This window comes from Vipera berus, assembly GCF_964194415.1.
Source record: "Vipera berus genome assembly, chromosome: 15".
Lineage (NCBI taxonomy): Eukaryota > Metazoa > Chordata > Lepidosauria > Squamata > Viperidae > Vipera > Vipera berus.
This window is the reverse complement of record NC_138218.1, coordinates 3,680,646-3,695,589: the sequence shown is the minus strand read 5'-3', so window position 1 is coordinate 3,695,589 and position 14,944 is coordinate 3,680,646. Positions and strand designations below refer to the sequence as shown.

Here is a 14,944-nt window from a genome sequence, read left to right as displayed (position 1 = left end):
AGGTGGTTGAGACTGAAAAGCATGGGTCTGCGGTGAGCCTGGAGGCAAAACCAGCCTTTTTCTGTCTGGAGTGCAGGATACCTCCCCTGCCTTTGAGCAAGTGCTCTTTGTCATATACCACAACACTGAATTATTCTATTTAGGGCCTGGTGAATGTGTGGACTGCTACGGAGCTGAAAGTTAGCCTGTTTCCTGGAGCTAAGGAATGTTAAAAAAAAATTCAGTTCATGGCAAGGAATGACGCTCGGTCAGAGAACTACCTGCGTTTGGCTTCATCACACAGTAAACAGTACTTTTTACTTTTTAACCTGATTGTTGGGTTTAACCTTATTGTTGGCCTGACACAATGCATTGTATTTCAGTTCACTAAAAGAACTGAAATCCACGTTATTAAACTACAGCTGTTTGAAACCAGCCTGAGAGTTGGCAGCATGGATCCCACAAAACATATCCAACCTTTGTTCTGAATTGGCTCCCCCAGCGAGGGATCAGCCATCATGTCCTTGAAGCAGAAGTCATATGAGAGAGAGAGAGACACCATTTATTTACATCAGATAGACCAGGGGTAGGCAACCTTGGCTCTTTTATGACTCGTGGACTTCAACTCCCAGAATTCCTGAGCCAGCATGGCTCAGCATGGAAACCTCTCCCTTTCCCCTCAGCATGGCTAACTCAGGAATTCTGGGAGTTGAAGTCCACGAGTCATAAAAGAGCCAAGGTTGCCTACCCAAGATAGACAATTGTCCTCACCCCAGCTAGGCTCACCTGGAGATCCCTATCAATTCCACAAAAACTGCTTTTCTTTCTCATCCCCATCCCAAAGTTCTGCCTGTGGAGCTGCGTGGCTCCCCTGTGGCACGCTACTCAGAGACCAAGAGTGGGGCCGCCCTCCCTGGCTTGTCCTGGGGCTTCCCCGGGTCCTCTTAAGAATATTTGGTGTTTGAAATTTTCTTCCACAAGAGGGTCTTGAGGCTGTTGAGCACCAGTGAGTGGTGCACCTCCATTTGGCTGGCCAGGCCGCTGAGCGTGGTGCACGTTTTCAGCTGCTTCTGCAGCTCCTCCTTCAAGTCACTCGGGGCCCCGTGGAGCAGGTACTCCAGCAGGAGCCCGCAAACCTTGGCGAGGTTGGGCTGCACCACATCGCTCTTGCACTGCTTCATGAGCTTATCGCACGGCGCCACACAGTCCTTCCCGTACGTGCAGTCCGCGTTTTGCTCACAGTGACGGCCCTTGAGGAACCCCTGGATGGCCATCTCCGTGGCCACCGTCCTGAGATCCACCATTTTGAAGTCATATCTGTTATTGTAGCCCATGTGGGCAAAGCCGGCCTCGCAGATGTAGAAGTTGCCGTAGGTCCCGTGGAAGATCTCCTCCACGAACTCCAGGAGCCCAATGACGATTTTGGCTCGCCGGGGCCAGGCAGGGGAGAACCACTGGTGGATGATCCTGAGGAGGGCAGAAGGCAGCAGCGGCTGCAGGAAGGGAGGAAGGTCCATGGTGTAGAGGGAGGTGTGGTGGATCTTCTCTGTGAGATACAGATCGCCACAGTGCCCCAGCAGCCTCGGGGTGTGCTCCTTCTCGTGCAGGGAGAACGTCAGCAGGAAGTCGTTCAGCTGCAGAAGTGCCCAGATGGATTTCGCTTCAGCCAGAGAAAGCTTCCCGTCCCGACTGACATCAGCCATGGCAATAATCTGGTTCACCAAGTTGGTGAGGGAGGCTTGATCCCCAAGACCAGCCTGTGAAAACAACAACGTAAGACATCTTGTGAGGACCTCACACACAACACGGTAAAACAGCGAGGGGCATTCAGAATAGAATAGAGCTGGAAGGGACCTTGGAGGTCTTCTAGTCCAACCCCTTGCTCAAGCAGGAGAATCTATACAATTTGAGACAAGTGGCTGTCCAGTGATGGAGCACCCACAACATCTGGACAGAAGCTGTTCCGCTGGTTAATTGTTATCACGGTTAGGAAGTTTCTCCTTAATTCCAGGTTGCTTCTCTCCTTGATTAGTTTCCATCCGTTGTTTCTTGTCCTGCCTTCTGATGCTCTGGGAAATAAGCTGACCCCCCTCCCCCTTCTTTGTGGCAGCCCCTCAAATGCTGGAATACTGCTATCATGTCACTCCCTAGCCCTTCCTTTTCTCTAGATTAACCAAACCCAAAATGGGACAACTGTTTGTGGCTTGGGGAGACTTTGAATGTTGAGAGGAACTGTTGACCATGGGTCTTTACCAAATGATGGCTCTATTTTCAGCTTGAAAGCCCACGGAGCCAGGTTACGTAGGGACCTGGGATAAGTCCCAGATGGTTTCTGCCTGTCTTAACTAGATGCCACCTGGGCACCCTCTGGGTCCAAACCATTTGATCCCCACTCTTCTTATTTTAGTTGAAGCCAACGGCGCACAAAATAGGAATTTATTTAAGAAACCTATATAGCTGCCCATCTTTTCTACCTATAAGTGGCTCATGACAACAACAAGAAACACAACACACAAGACACACACAATCCAAAAATTCAACATCCCCCCCCAAAGCTCCTGGCACCCACAACACTCCCTGACGCACAGATCTCCACCGTGCCTGTGCTCCAGCCTCAACGGATCCCACCCGGTCCTTGGGAAGAAGCCAGCTTTTTAAGGTCTTCCCCAAAGGGTGGGGGCTGATGGCTGTCAGAGGGAGGGGGCTGCGGAGGATCGGGGCCACAACTGAGAAGCAGCACTGCCCAAGTCCCACTAGATGAGAGGCAGGGGCTGGAGTTCCCCCACTTTATCCGGTCTGATGAAGCCAGCAGAAACCTCCAAGGAGAGACAAGTCCTACAGACCACCTGCCCTGGGGCAAGGAAGGGTCTGAGAAGGTGACAAGCATCACCTTGAACTGACACAGTGAAGCAACCCTGGGATTGTTGCTAAGTGCCGTCCTGCATGCTTGGATAAAAAGAGGAGACTCATTTCAAGGTGCTGGTGATAACCTATAAAGCCCTAAATGGCATGGGCCCAGATTATCTGAGGGAGCACCTGCTGCCAGCGTCAATTTCCCATCGTCCTGTGCGCTCCCACAGGGAGGGCCTCCTCAGGGTACCGCCTGTCAAGGATTGCCGACGGGCGATCCCCAGGGGGAGGGCATTCTCTGTGGGCGCGCCTGCCCTATGGAATCAACTGCCAACGGAACTCCGGACTGCCCGCGACCTTCGTTCATTTCGCTGGGAACTAAAAACCTGGCTCTTTGAGCTATCTGGTCTGGACTGAGGGGTTTTAATGTTTTTAAATTGTGATTTTAATTTTTTTGGGGCTAGACTTAATTTAATTTTAATTTTATATTGTATTGTTTTTAAATTTTGCCTTGTAAACCGCCCTGAGTCCTTTGGGAGTAGGGCAGTATATAAACCAAATTAATAATAATAATTTCATCATTTCCAAGACTGTCAATGTTACCTGGGAAGAGTTTGATTCTGTGACCCCTGATGAAGTGGACAGGATTATGGGGAGGCTGAGCTCCTCCACATGTTTGTTGGACCCGTGCCCTTCCTGGCTGGTTATGCAGCTAGGGAGAGGACACGAGGCTGGCTCCAGGCGGTTATATCTGCTTCCTTGAGTGAGGGTTATTTCCCCACCGTCTTGAAGGAGGCGGTGGTGAGACCTCTCCTCAAGAAGCCTGCCTTGGACCCAGCTGTATTGAACAACTTTCGTCCAGTCTCCAACCTTCGCTTTCTTGCGAAGGTTGTCGAGAGTGTGGTGGCGCATCAGCTCCCTCTGGTCCTGGATGAAGCGGATTATTTGGACCCCTACCAGTCGGGTTTCAGGCCCGGGTACAGCACGGAGACGGCATTGGTCGCTCTGGTGAATGATCTCTGGAGGGCTCGGGACGGGATATTCCTCTGTCCTAGTCCTATTAGACCTCTCGGCGGCTTTTGATACCATCGACCATGGTATCTTGCTGCGGCGTCTCAGGGGATTGGGAGTGGGAGGCACAGTTCTTCAGTGGTTCTCCTCCTATCTCCTGGGACGCTCGCAGTCGGTGTTGGCAGGGGGGCAGAGATCGGCCCCTAGGTCTCTCGTTTGTGGAGTTCCTCAGGGGTCGGTTCTCTCGCCTCTCCTGTTCAACATCTACATGAAACCGCTGGGTGAGATCATTCGTGGTTTTGGAGTTGGGTATCATCAATATGCCGATGATACCCAACTTTTCTTTTCGACCCCAAACCACCCCAGTGATGCCCTCGCTGTGATGTCCCGTTGCCTGGAGGCGGTTCGGGTCTGGATGGGGAGGAACAGACTTCAACTCAACCCTGACAAGACTGAGTGGCTGTACATTCCGGCATCCCGGGACATTCAAAATGTTCCATCTCTTTCTATGGGGGGTGAGCTCTTACCCCCCGTGGATAGGGCTCGCAACTTGGGAGTCCTCCTAGATTCACGGCTCACCCTGGAAGATCATATAGTGGCCGTGACTAGGGGGGCTTTCGCCCAGGTTCGCCTGGTGCGCCAGTTGCGGCCCTATCTGGACCGGGATGCCCTGTGTACGGTCACTCATGCGCTCGTGACCTCTCGCCTTGACTACTGTAATGCTCTCTACATGGGGCTTCCCTTGAAGACCACTCGGAGGCTCCAACTGGTACAGAATGCGGCCGCGAGAGTTGTCTTGGGAGTTTCCCGGTACTCCCATGTTACACCTTTGCTCCGCGAGCTGCATTGGTTACCAGTTGTCTTCCGGGTGAGGTTCAAGGTCTTGGTTATGATCTTTAAGTCCTTACATGGCATGGGTCCGGGTTACCTCAGGGACCACCTGCTGCCGGCGTCAACTCCCCTCCGCCCTGTGCGTTCCCACAGAGAGGGCCTCCTCAGGGTGCCTCCAGTCAGGGAATGCCGACTGGTGGCCCCCAGGGGGAGAGCCTTCTCTGTGGGCGCTCCGGCATTATGGAACCAACTGCCGGTGGAGCTCCGGATGGCATCAGACCTCCGAACCTTCCGTCGCGGTCTGAAGACCCACTTATTTGAATTAGCTGGTCTGGCCTGATGGGGGATTATGGGTTTTTAAATTGTTGTTTTAGAATTGTATTATTGTTTTTAACTGGGCATTGGTTTAATCTTTTTTAACTTTTGTATTGTTATTTATATATGCCCTGTGAACCGCCCTGAGTCCCTAGGGAGAAGGGCGGTATACAAATTAAATAAAACCTAAACCTAAACCTAAACTTGTCATTTAATCTTGGGGGCTCCCCCTTCCATGGAGGCAATTGCATCCCCCCCTAAAAAAAAAATGCTCGTCCTCCCACCCCATGTCCTTGTCTGCTCACCTGCTCACACATTCTGCAGCAAGGGCAGCCTGCCAGATTGAATGCCACAAAGGCCCGTACGAATTGGCCTTGCAGAGGTGGTTCAAAGGTCTTCTCATACCCACATTTTCCCGAAAATAAGACCGGGTCTTAAATGAATTTTTGCTCCAAATGACGCATTAGGGCTTATTTTCAGGTGTTATTTTTCCATGTGCAATGATCTACATTTGTGTATTTATATTTAATTAAAAGGTAAAAGGTAAAGGTTCCCCTGCACATGCGTGCTAGTCGCTCACTCTGTTACGTGGCACTCGGGATTCGACCTGCCAAACTGCTGACCTTCTGATCGACAAGCTCAGCGTCCTAACCCACTGAGCCACCGCGTCCCTTATACTTAATTACACATTATTATTTTATAATTCAATACGCCTGTCGTGTGTTGCAACAGACATATTACCTGCATCCATCTGGCTGACAATCATAATTGGGGCTTATTTTGGGGCTGGGGCTTATATTAGGAGCATCCTGAAAAAATCAGGCTAGGGCTTATTTTCTGGCTAGGTCTTAATTTTCAGGGAAATATGGTAGTGATGGAGAGGCACTCACTTTCAAGAAATGCAGAAGCATCTCTCGGAATTCGTCCATGGATGTCCCCCTTGTTGGCTTGTTGAAGAGAACCACGTCTCTCCTGGGGTCTGCATCTGGGTTGCTGTCGGCCTTCAGCGCTTCTTCCAGGCCACATTTGATCATCACCTCTTTCTCCTTCCAGAGGCCACTGTAGACCTGCAAGGTAGAACAAAAAAGGTGCCCGGACTGCATTAGCTACCTTAACCTCAGTAGCTGGAGACTTACAACATACATAGCCTCAACTTCTTCCTGTGATTTGAGCCCAGAAATTTTGTTTGGCAAATCCTGACAAGTTACAAAGTGGATCATCCTGATTTTATGGCTTTTTTGTGGCGGTCGTTAAATGAACGTGGCGGCAGTTGCAAAGAAAGCGCAGTGGTGGTTAAAGGGACATGGTGATTGTTGACTGAACCCATTGCACACTATGGGGCACTGATTTTGTAAATGCTGTTGTTGTTGTTTTTTAGAAAATACAAATCACAGTCGTGACCGTTTCCCTGTAAACATACCTGGATAACGCCAAATGCAATCATAGGACTTCAGGGGGGAGAGGAATTTCAGAACTTTAAATTTGTATTTACAAGTCCCTTTTTCAGTGTCTGATTATAAGTAATAATAATGAAGTTGGAAGGGACCTTGGAGGTCATCTAGTCCAACCCCCTGCTCAGGCAAGAAACCCTATACCATTTCAGACAAACGGCTGTCCAGTCTCTTCTTAAAAACTTCCAGTGTTGGAGCCTTTACCGCTTCTGGAGGCAGGTTGTTCCACTGGTTAATTGTTCTAACTGTCAGGAAGTTTCTCCTTAGTTTCAGGTTGCTTCTCTTCTTGGTTAGTTTCCATCCGTTGCTTCTTGTCCTGCCTTCGGGCGCTTTGGAGAATAGCTTGACTCCCTCTTCTTTGGGGCAGCCCCTGAGATACTGGAACATTGCTATCATGTCCCCCCTCGCCCTTCTCTTCATTAAACTTGACATCCCCAATTCCAGCAACCGTTCCTTATATGTTTTAGCCTCTAGTCCCCTAATCATTTTTGTTGCTCTTCTCTGTACTCTTTCTAGAGTCCCAACATCTTGTTTACATCGTGGTGACCTGTACTGGTTTCCTCCCACGTGGAGACCTCTCAGATCTCAGTTGCTTCTGATTCTCCTAAATCTCATCCTGTCCCACTTCATGTCTAATTTAAGCCAGGGGTCAGCTACATGTTACTCTTAGCATCTGGATGTCCGTGATGTCCCTAGGTAACAGCTGTAGACCCTGAATATTAACTTTTCAATGAATAAAATGGCAGACTAACAGAGTTGGAAGGGACCTTGGAGGTCTTCTAGTCCGACCCACTGCTCAGGCAAAACACCTTGTATCATTCTGCACAAATGGCTGTCCAATTTCTTTTTGAAAACCTCCAGCGATGATGCAACCACAGCTTCTGAAGATAAGCTGTTTCACTGAGTAATTGTTCTCACAGTTAGGAAATGTCTCTTACTTCTAGGTTGCTTCTCTCCTTGAATAGTTTCCATCCTTTACTCCTTGTCCTGCCTTCAGGTTCTTTGGAGAATAGATTGACGCCGCCTTGTTTGTGGCAGCTTCTCAAATTTTGGAAGATTGCTATCATGTCATTGCAGTCTTTTTAAGGACAAGATTTCTGTCAGGACCCCTCCAATAGATTTGTCTACTGTTTATTGCTTGTGCTTATGTATTCATTTTTGGGGTCTTCCATTTTGTTGGGAGGGGAATGTGTTTGCCTTGCTCTGCTTTGCCCTCCCTCCGTAAGAAAGGAATGTGGCCTGAAAAATATCTGCCTTATCTCCAGACAATGGAGCCTGCGACTGTTGGGAAACGAAACTGAGAGAGTGCTTGAGAGGGGCGCTAAATCACTAGCTTCTCAAAACAACCAAGCCCCTATGGATTGGCTGGATTTCAACCAGACGGTTGAACACTGGGAGGTGGAGACCTGAATAAGCCCTTTGATGTAACCATGCGCACGTGAAATATTCAGACCTTGCTTTGCTCTTCTGCTATCACTGACTCAATAAAAGTTCCTTTTGAAACGATGCCTGTTTCAAGAGTTCTGCTTTCTTGGGGGACCCAGTTGAGGCAGGTCCTCACAATTTCAGAGATAAACTTGGAGAAGAGATTATGAAATCTTCCATGACAGACCTGCCAAAACCCCAGCAAACTGGAGTTCTCTTACAGATCAAAAATATTACCTTGGAGTACAATTCTGTGTTAATTAGGCTACATATTTTTTCAGTTCTCTGGAGTTATTTTTCTGAAAAAGACTTTTTCCCCACATCCTTCCAGAGATGGCCCAGCCCGTCCTAAACAAGTCATTTGTCCTCAGTGTAAAATACGCAGGACCTACCTGCTGGGTGGGAGAAGGTGACAAGCAGTGTTCAAAAACCAAGGTGTGGTCCTCGCAAAGGTCTTTGCACATTGATCCCGAAATGATGCCTTTGTTGTATTGATCGCACTGAAAGAGAGAGAGGGGGAAACCCTGACCATCCCTTTTGCTGGGATGAGGAGGAATCACGAGCACTTTCCGTCTTATAAACTCAGGTTACAAATATTTTATCTACTTACCGATACCGAGAAACTGCCTCAAATCAATTTAAAAAAAAAAGGGATGCTGAGCAAATTTATCAGTTGTTAAGTACAGGAGGTCTTCAACTTACAACAGTTCGTTTAGCGACTGTTCATAGTTACAGCGGAAAAAAAGTGACTTATGACCGTTTCACACACTTAACGATGTTTCAGCATCCCCAAGGTCACATGATCACAATTCGGACTCAAGCCACAAGAAGATAACTTGAACCATTCCTCTCTCTCCCCAGGCACTCTCGGGGTTAAACTGGCTAGAGTTTTAACAGAATGGCTGCTTTCCACGCTGGCCTTACATGGGATTTCCATCTTGTGATGGGCTGTGCATAAACCTGGTGAACATCATCATCACCATCTTAAAGCTCAGCCTCTTCATGGGGTCCACAGAGGGTGGGAAGTCCCCTGGAGTAAAAGTGGAAAGTTGCAAGCGCTCGGGCATCTCTCCTTCCCACTCACAGCTGGGCTGCTGCAAAAGTGGGCAAGGGACAGCCTTTCCTGACGCAGGGCAGGGCAGAATAGAATAGAATAGAAGATAACAGAATAGAATAGAATAGAATAAAAATAAAGGGATAGAATAGAATATGGAATGGAGTAGAGTAGAATTGTTGTTAGCTGCGAAGTCGTGTCCGACCCCTCGCGACCCCATGGACAACGTTCCTCCAGACCTTCCTGTCCTCTACCACCTTCTGGAGTCCCTTTAAGCTCATGTCTCCTGCTTCAGTGACTCCATCCAGCCACCTCATTCTCCGTTGTCCCCTTCTTCTCTTGCCCTCAACATTTCCCAGCATGAGGCTCTTCTTCAGTGAGTCCTTCCTTCTCATTAGGTGGCCAAAGTATTTGAGTTTTAGCTTCAGGATCTGGCCTTCTAAAGAGCAGTCAGGGTTGATCTCCTCTAGGACTGACCGGTTTGATCGCCTTGCAGTCCAAGGGACTCGCAGGAGTCTTCTCCAGCACCACAGTTCAAAGGCCTCCATTCTTTGGCGCTCAGCCTTTCTTATAGTCCAACTTTCACAGCCATACATTGCAACTGGGAAGACCATAGCCTTGACTATACGCACTTTTGTTGGCAGGGTGATGTCTCTGCTTTTTAGTGTGCTGTCTAGATTTGCCAGAGTAGAATAGAATAGAATAATAAAATAAAGGAATAGAATAGAATAATAAAAGGAATGGAATGGAATGGAATAGAATAGAATAGAAAATAGAAAATGCAATAGAATGGAATGGAATAGAATAGAATAATAAAATAAAGGAATAGAATAGAATAAAATAGAAAATAGAATAGAATTAGAATAGAATAGAATAGAATTAGAATTAGAATAGAATAGAATAGAATAGAATAGAAGCTGGAAGGGATCTTGGAGGTCTTCTAGTCCAACCCCCTGCTCAAGCAGGAGAACCTATACCATTCCAGACAAGTGACATGGGCAGAGGCCTTTCTCTGCATTTCTCAAAGCCACCGGCTCTGGTCACTTGGGTGTAGGAGATGCCGTTGTTTTATGGATTATTGTCTTGTTTTTGTTTTGGTTGCTGCCCAGGCTGATTAAGGAGGCGGGTGGCTTATAAATGTCAATCAATCAATCAATCAATGTTTCCTCCTGTTGCAATGTCGCGGCATTTCACAGTCAGGAGAGGAAAATAAACCGTGTTTGCTGTTCCAAATCTTGGCAGGTATTGCTGCTGTGCAAACCTCACTTCAAGTCAGCTGCAGCCTTATTTAACCAGGATTAAATTGGAGCACAGAGAGCTCCACATGCATCATCTGGCGATGAGTCCCACGAAGGGAGCGATGTCAGAAACAGGAACTTTTGCTTTCATTGTGCGTGAGTGCAAAGCAGTCGCTTTTGCTTGCCTTTTTAGATTTCACTAGGAAAGAACTTGAGTTGTCAGAAAAAGCCAGCAACGGCGATTTGATATTTAATAGCCACCGAAAACAGGAATAGCAGTCTGAGTTGAACCTGTCAAGCAGCGCAAGCCAGATGCCTGCCAGGGGACATGTGCCACCAGCAGAAGAGAATACATGTAGCTCAGGGTTGAAGTGTGAGGTCCTCGGTGCTCTCTGAGCTTGGTTGTTTTCTTGTTTTCTTGTAGACATTTCATGACCCAACTAGGTAACATCATCAGTGCTTGGAGGGAGTTGGGTTTGTTGAGTGGAGGACAAGAAAGGGAGGAGGAGGAGGAGGAAGACGATGATGATGACGACGACTACTGTGGGATCCTTGGTGGTCTCTGAGCTTAGTTGTTTTCTTGCAGACATTTCATGACCCAACTAGGTAACATCGTCAGTGCTCGGAGGGAGGGAGGTTTATTCTCTATTTATATACCATGGTTTGCCCTGTCAGCGTTGGTGGGAATGTTTTCAGTGGTCCCTTGATTAGGCTGTTAATTACTGTTGGATTGTTTGTCTGAGTTGCTAGTTTCTTGATTGTTTACCGCCTGACTGTTGGTCTAGACCAGGGGTAGGCAACCTTGGCTCTTTTATGACTGGTGGACTTCAACTCCCAAAATTCCTGAGCCAGCATGGCTGGTTTAGGAATTCTGGGTATTGAAGTCCACAAGTCATAAAAGAGCCAAGGTTGCCTTGGACTATCTATAGAACAACAATCAAATAGCAAACAACAGCCTAATTAAGGAACTGCCAAGACCCGTCCCAACCGATGGTGGTCAGGGGCCCAGAGCCCAGCCAGCCCCCCGTTCCCACCGGAAGAGCTCCCCTGCCTTGCCAGGCAGACTCTGGGACAGGCTCGAGAGAGAGGCTTTAGGCCAGGGGTGTCAAACTCAATTTCATTGAGGGCCACATCAGCATTGCAGTTGCCCTCAAGGGGCCGGGTGGCCGTGGCCTACTGGGTGGGCATGGCTAGAGTGCATATAGCCTACTAGGTGAGCATGGCCAGCTCTACATCGTTCGCATCAAGGGTGCCTATGGGGGCCTGGGCAGGAGTGGGACAGATCTGAGGGTCTCTGGCATGAGGGTCTCTGGGCCAGGGCCAAGGCAGCGGGGGCCGTTCCCTCACTGTTTCCAGGATGGCTTCGCGGGCCGCATGAAACCACTTTGCGGGCTGGATCCGGCCCCCGGGCCTTGTGTTTGACATGTCTGCTTTAGGCCCTCTCCTCACCGCTCAGCGTGATGGGCGTTGTGGTCCACCTGAAAGCTGCCCTGCCCCTTGTGCTTGAGCCCCTTCCCAAGAGAAACACTCACAATGATCGTCTGGCAGACGTGTCCCCTGCAGAGCTCAGAGTAGGACGAATAATGTATGTAGACCATCCAGCTGCCCACAAAAACGCCCAGCCAGGCGAAGAAGAGGTACTTCACTTTGATGCCAGGAAGGCGGCTCTGATAGGGGAAGAAACAAAACAGAGAGAGAAAAAAAGGGAATCAAGCTAAGGCTAAGAAAGACAGGTAAAAGTTTAACTCAGGACTTTCGGCTCTGGCTGGATCCATTCACAGAATAACATCGAATAAACAAGAGTGGGAAGGGACCTTGGGAGGTCTTCTAGTCCAACCCCCCGCTCAAGCAGGAGGCCACTCTGAAATGAATTGCAAAGTGCCCCAGTTTTTCCCCCTATCTAGCGCGTCGTGTGAACTGAGTTCTTGAGCCAAACCGTTCAGAAATTGCAGTGGTTGTATTAGTGACTGACTGCTTGATTAAACCATTTTAAATGAAATTTGCATGCAAAGCAAGAGGCCTCCCTAGGAGACCGCTATTAACTGAGAAGCAGGTAGTGTTTTCCCTTAATAGTTTCCTGGTTTCTTGGAAGATGGGAACCACATCAGCCCTTTGCCAACGGAGCAAGGCATAAGCATTCAACCGGCTCTCCTGCTGGGTTGGTTGCCTCCACAGATCTCCATCTGTGTGTCTATCACCAGCCACGGGTCCAGGGGCCACCAGGATAACCCTCCACAGAGCAGGAACCACAACCTGCCACAATGAAGATTTTTTACCATCCTGCCAACAATTGCTGATTTCATTTGTTTGGCCACCGTAGGTCACGCAAAGGCAGTAACTGTTGTTTTTCCTAACCAGCCAGACGTAAGCCCAAAAGCTCTTCATGTTCCCTTGCTCACTAAGAGATGGGTTCCTCTAAGCCAGAACGGGGTTTGCTTGCGTGTGAACTTGCAGGAAAGCAAAGCAGGCTTGGAACTGGCGGATGGGAAGATGGGAGACTATCAAGAAACTCCCACAGATTTTTTTTATTTTTATTTTATTTTAATTCCATTTATATCCCGCCCTTCTCCGAAGACTCAGGGCGGCTTACAAGCTTAGCAGTAGCCTTCATTCTATGTATATGCCTGCTTATTAGGGCTTTCATACACACCCCAAGCGGCATTATTACAAAGTCAGCTTAATTGCCCCCAACAATCTGGGTCCTCATTTTACCTACCTCGGAAGGATGGAAGGCTGAGTCAACCTTGAGCCTGGTGGGATGCGAACCTGCACTAATTGCAGGCAGCTGGTGTTACTTAAGGAGGCATTAGCCCACTGCTCCACCAAGGCTCTTTTTGGGCAGACCGGAAATTATTTCTTTTTCACATTTCTGAATCGCCCATCTCCCTCAGGGAGGGACTGTGGGTGGTGTACAATAAAGTGTTAAAATATAAAAACATATAAAAATCACAATGGTAGGAAAATGTAATAATAAGAATAGAATAAAACAATACTTGCAAATTCCATATTCTTGCTAAATATGCATGGGAATGGAGGTTTGATCATACCTGTCTATTGGGTCAGCAGGAATCAAATTTGATTTGAATCAGATTTTAACAAAGTGTGGATAGCTCCAACTAATCACTGCTTATTCAACAGCCCATGGTTATGCAAGTCAGGATTTAATAACACAATTCTATTGAAACTTCCTATAATTCAGTCTCCTTTAACCACTCTACCATACTACTACTACACTACAGAGGCTCTGTAACTATGGCCATTAAATGGTGAATTACTCTTCTACTGTTTCTTAAATACTGTCCTTCAGAACAGCGAATTTGATGCCAATCACTGGGTGAATCTCCTATCCTCAACAAAATAAATTTTAAGTGTGACTTTAAAAACTTAGCAGTTTGGGGGAAAAACATAGAAATTGTGATTAGAATGTTGGTTTTGGAAAGTTATAAATGTGTAATGTGTCTAAATGGAATTTTAAAATTATTTGACTCCTTCACGGCTGTGTTTTGCATTCTGGAGAGAGAAAACCCGACATAATAGGATGGAATTTGAAGGCTGGACACTAGAGGGAGCTAAAAGGAAATAAAATTACAATTAAAGGAGCAGAATCTCTCTTTCATTTGCTAACACAGAATAGAGCAAAATACCTTCACACAAAATGTGCTAAAGCAAGGGTCTTCAAACTTGGCCCTTTTATGACTTGTGGACTTCAACTCCCAGAATTCCTTAGCCAGACAGGCTGGCTGAGGAATTCTGGGAGTTGAAGTCCACAAGTCATAAAAGGGCCAAGTTTGAAGACCCCTGCTAAAGGATATATGTGAATGATGAACTCAGAAGGAAAATTTTAAGAAGTCTGCCATTATAGATAGAATCTGTGTGAACGATGTAATGGAAGAGGAACACGTTTTTACCTGGCAAGTAAGACACTGATCAGAAAGTAGATTTTAAAACCTGTTTTAATTTTGGTGAAAAGAGATAAAGAAAAAACAATCAGCTTCTAATCTAGGACATTATTTGAAGGGATTAAAGATCGAGATTGTTAAATGTAAATGGATGGAATGTAACATTGGCTTATTTGATCCAAGTTAAAATAGAAGTTGGTATTTCTGGTCATCCTTAGTAGGCTTTTGCTGACCAGGACTAAATGGGGAGGAGAAGGGATCATATGGATGGATGGGATGGGAAGAGGAGAGGAGAAGAAGAGAAGAGATCAAATGGATGGATGGGAAGATAAGAGAGCTATAAATACTAAATATATAGGTAAAGGTTCCCCCGCACATATGTGCTAGTCGTTTCCGACTCTAGGGGCCGGTGCTCATCTCCGTTTCAAAGCCGAAGAGCCAGCGCTTGTCCGAGGACGTCTCCGTGGTCATGTGGCCGGCATGACTAGATGCCAAAGGCGCACGGAACGCTGTTACCTTCCCACCGGAGTGGTCCCTATTTTTCTACTTGCATTTTTACGTGCTTCCGAACTGCTAGGTTGGCAGAAGCTGGGATGAGTAACAGGCGCTCATTCTGTTGCGCGGCACTCGGGATTTGACCCGCCAAACTGCCGACCTTCTGATCGACAAGCTAACCCACTGAGCCACCGCGTCCCTTATGTATGATATGCCATACACTATATATATATATATATATATATATATATATATATATATATATATATATATATATATATATATATGTATATATATGTATATATATATATATTTATATATATATATATATATATAAGGGACGCGGTGGCTCAGTGTGTTAGGACGCTGAGCTTGTCGATCAGAAGGTCGGCAGGT

At 47.2% G+C, this 14,944-nt stretch overlaps 1 protein-coding gene across 1 annotated transcript; it reads right to left on the bottom strand.

Moving 5' to 3' along the window:
- Window positions 1–630: 630 nt before the first annotated feature.
- On the bottom strand, window positions 631–11,899 carry DIPK1B (divergent protein kinase domain 1B). The gene is made up of 4 exons (XM_081340100.1): window positions 11,687–11,899; window positions 8,255–8,362; window positions 5,877–6,053; window positions 631–1,736 (listed from the first exon to the last, which is right to left on the bottom strand). The coding sequence occupies exons 1-4, from the start codon at window positions 11,750–11,752 to the stop codon at window positions 924–926; spliced, it is 1,164 nt and encodes a 387-aa protein (XP_081196226.1). The 5' UTR covers window positions 11,753–11,899; the 3' UTR covers window positions 631–923.
- Window positions 11,900–14,944: the final 3,045 nt, after the last annotated feature.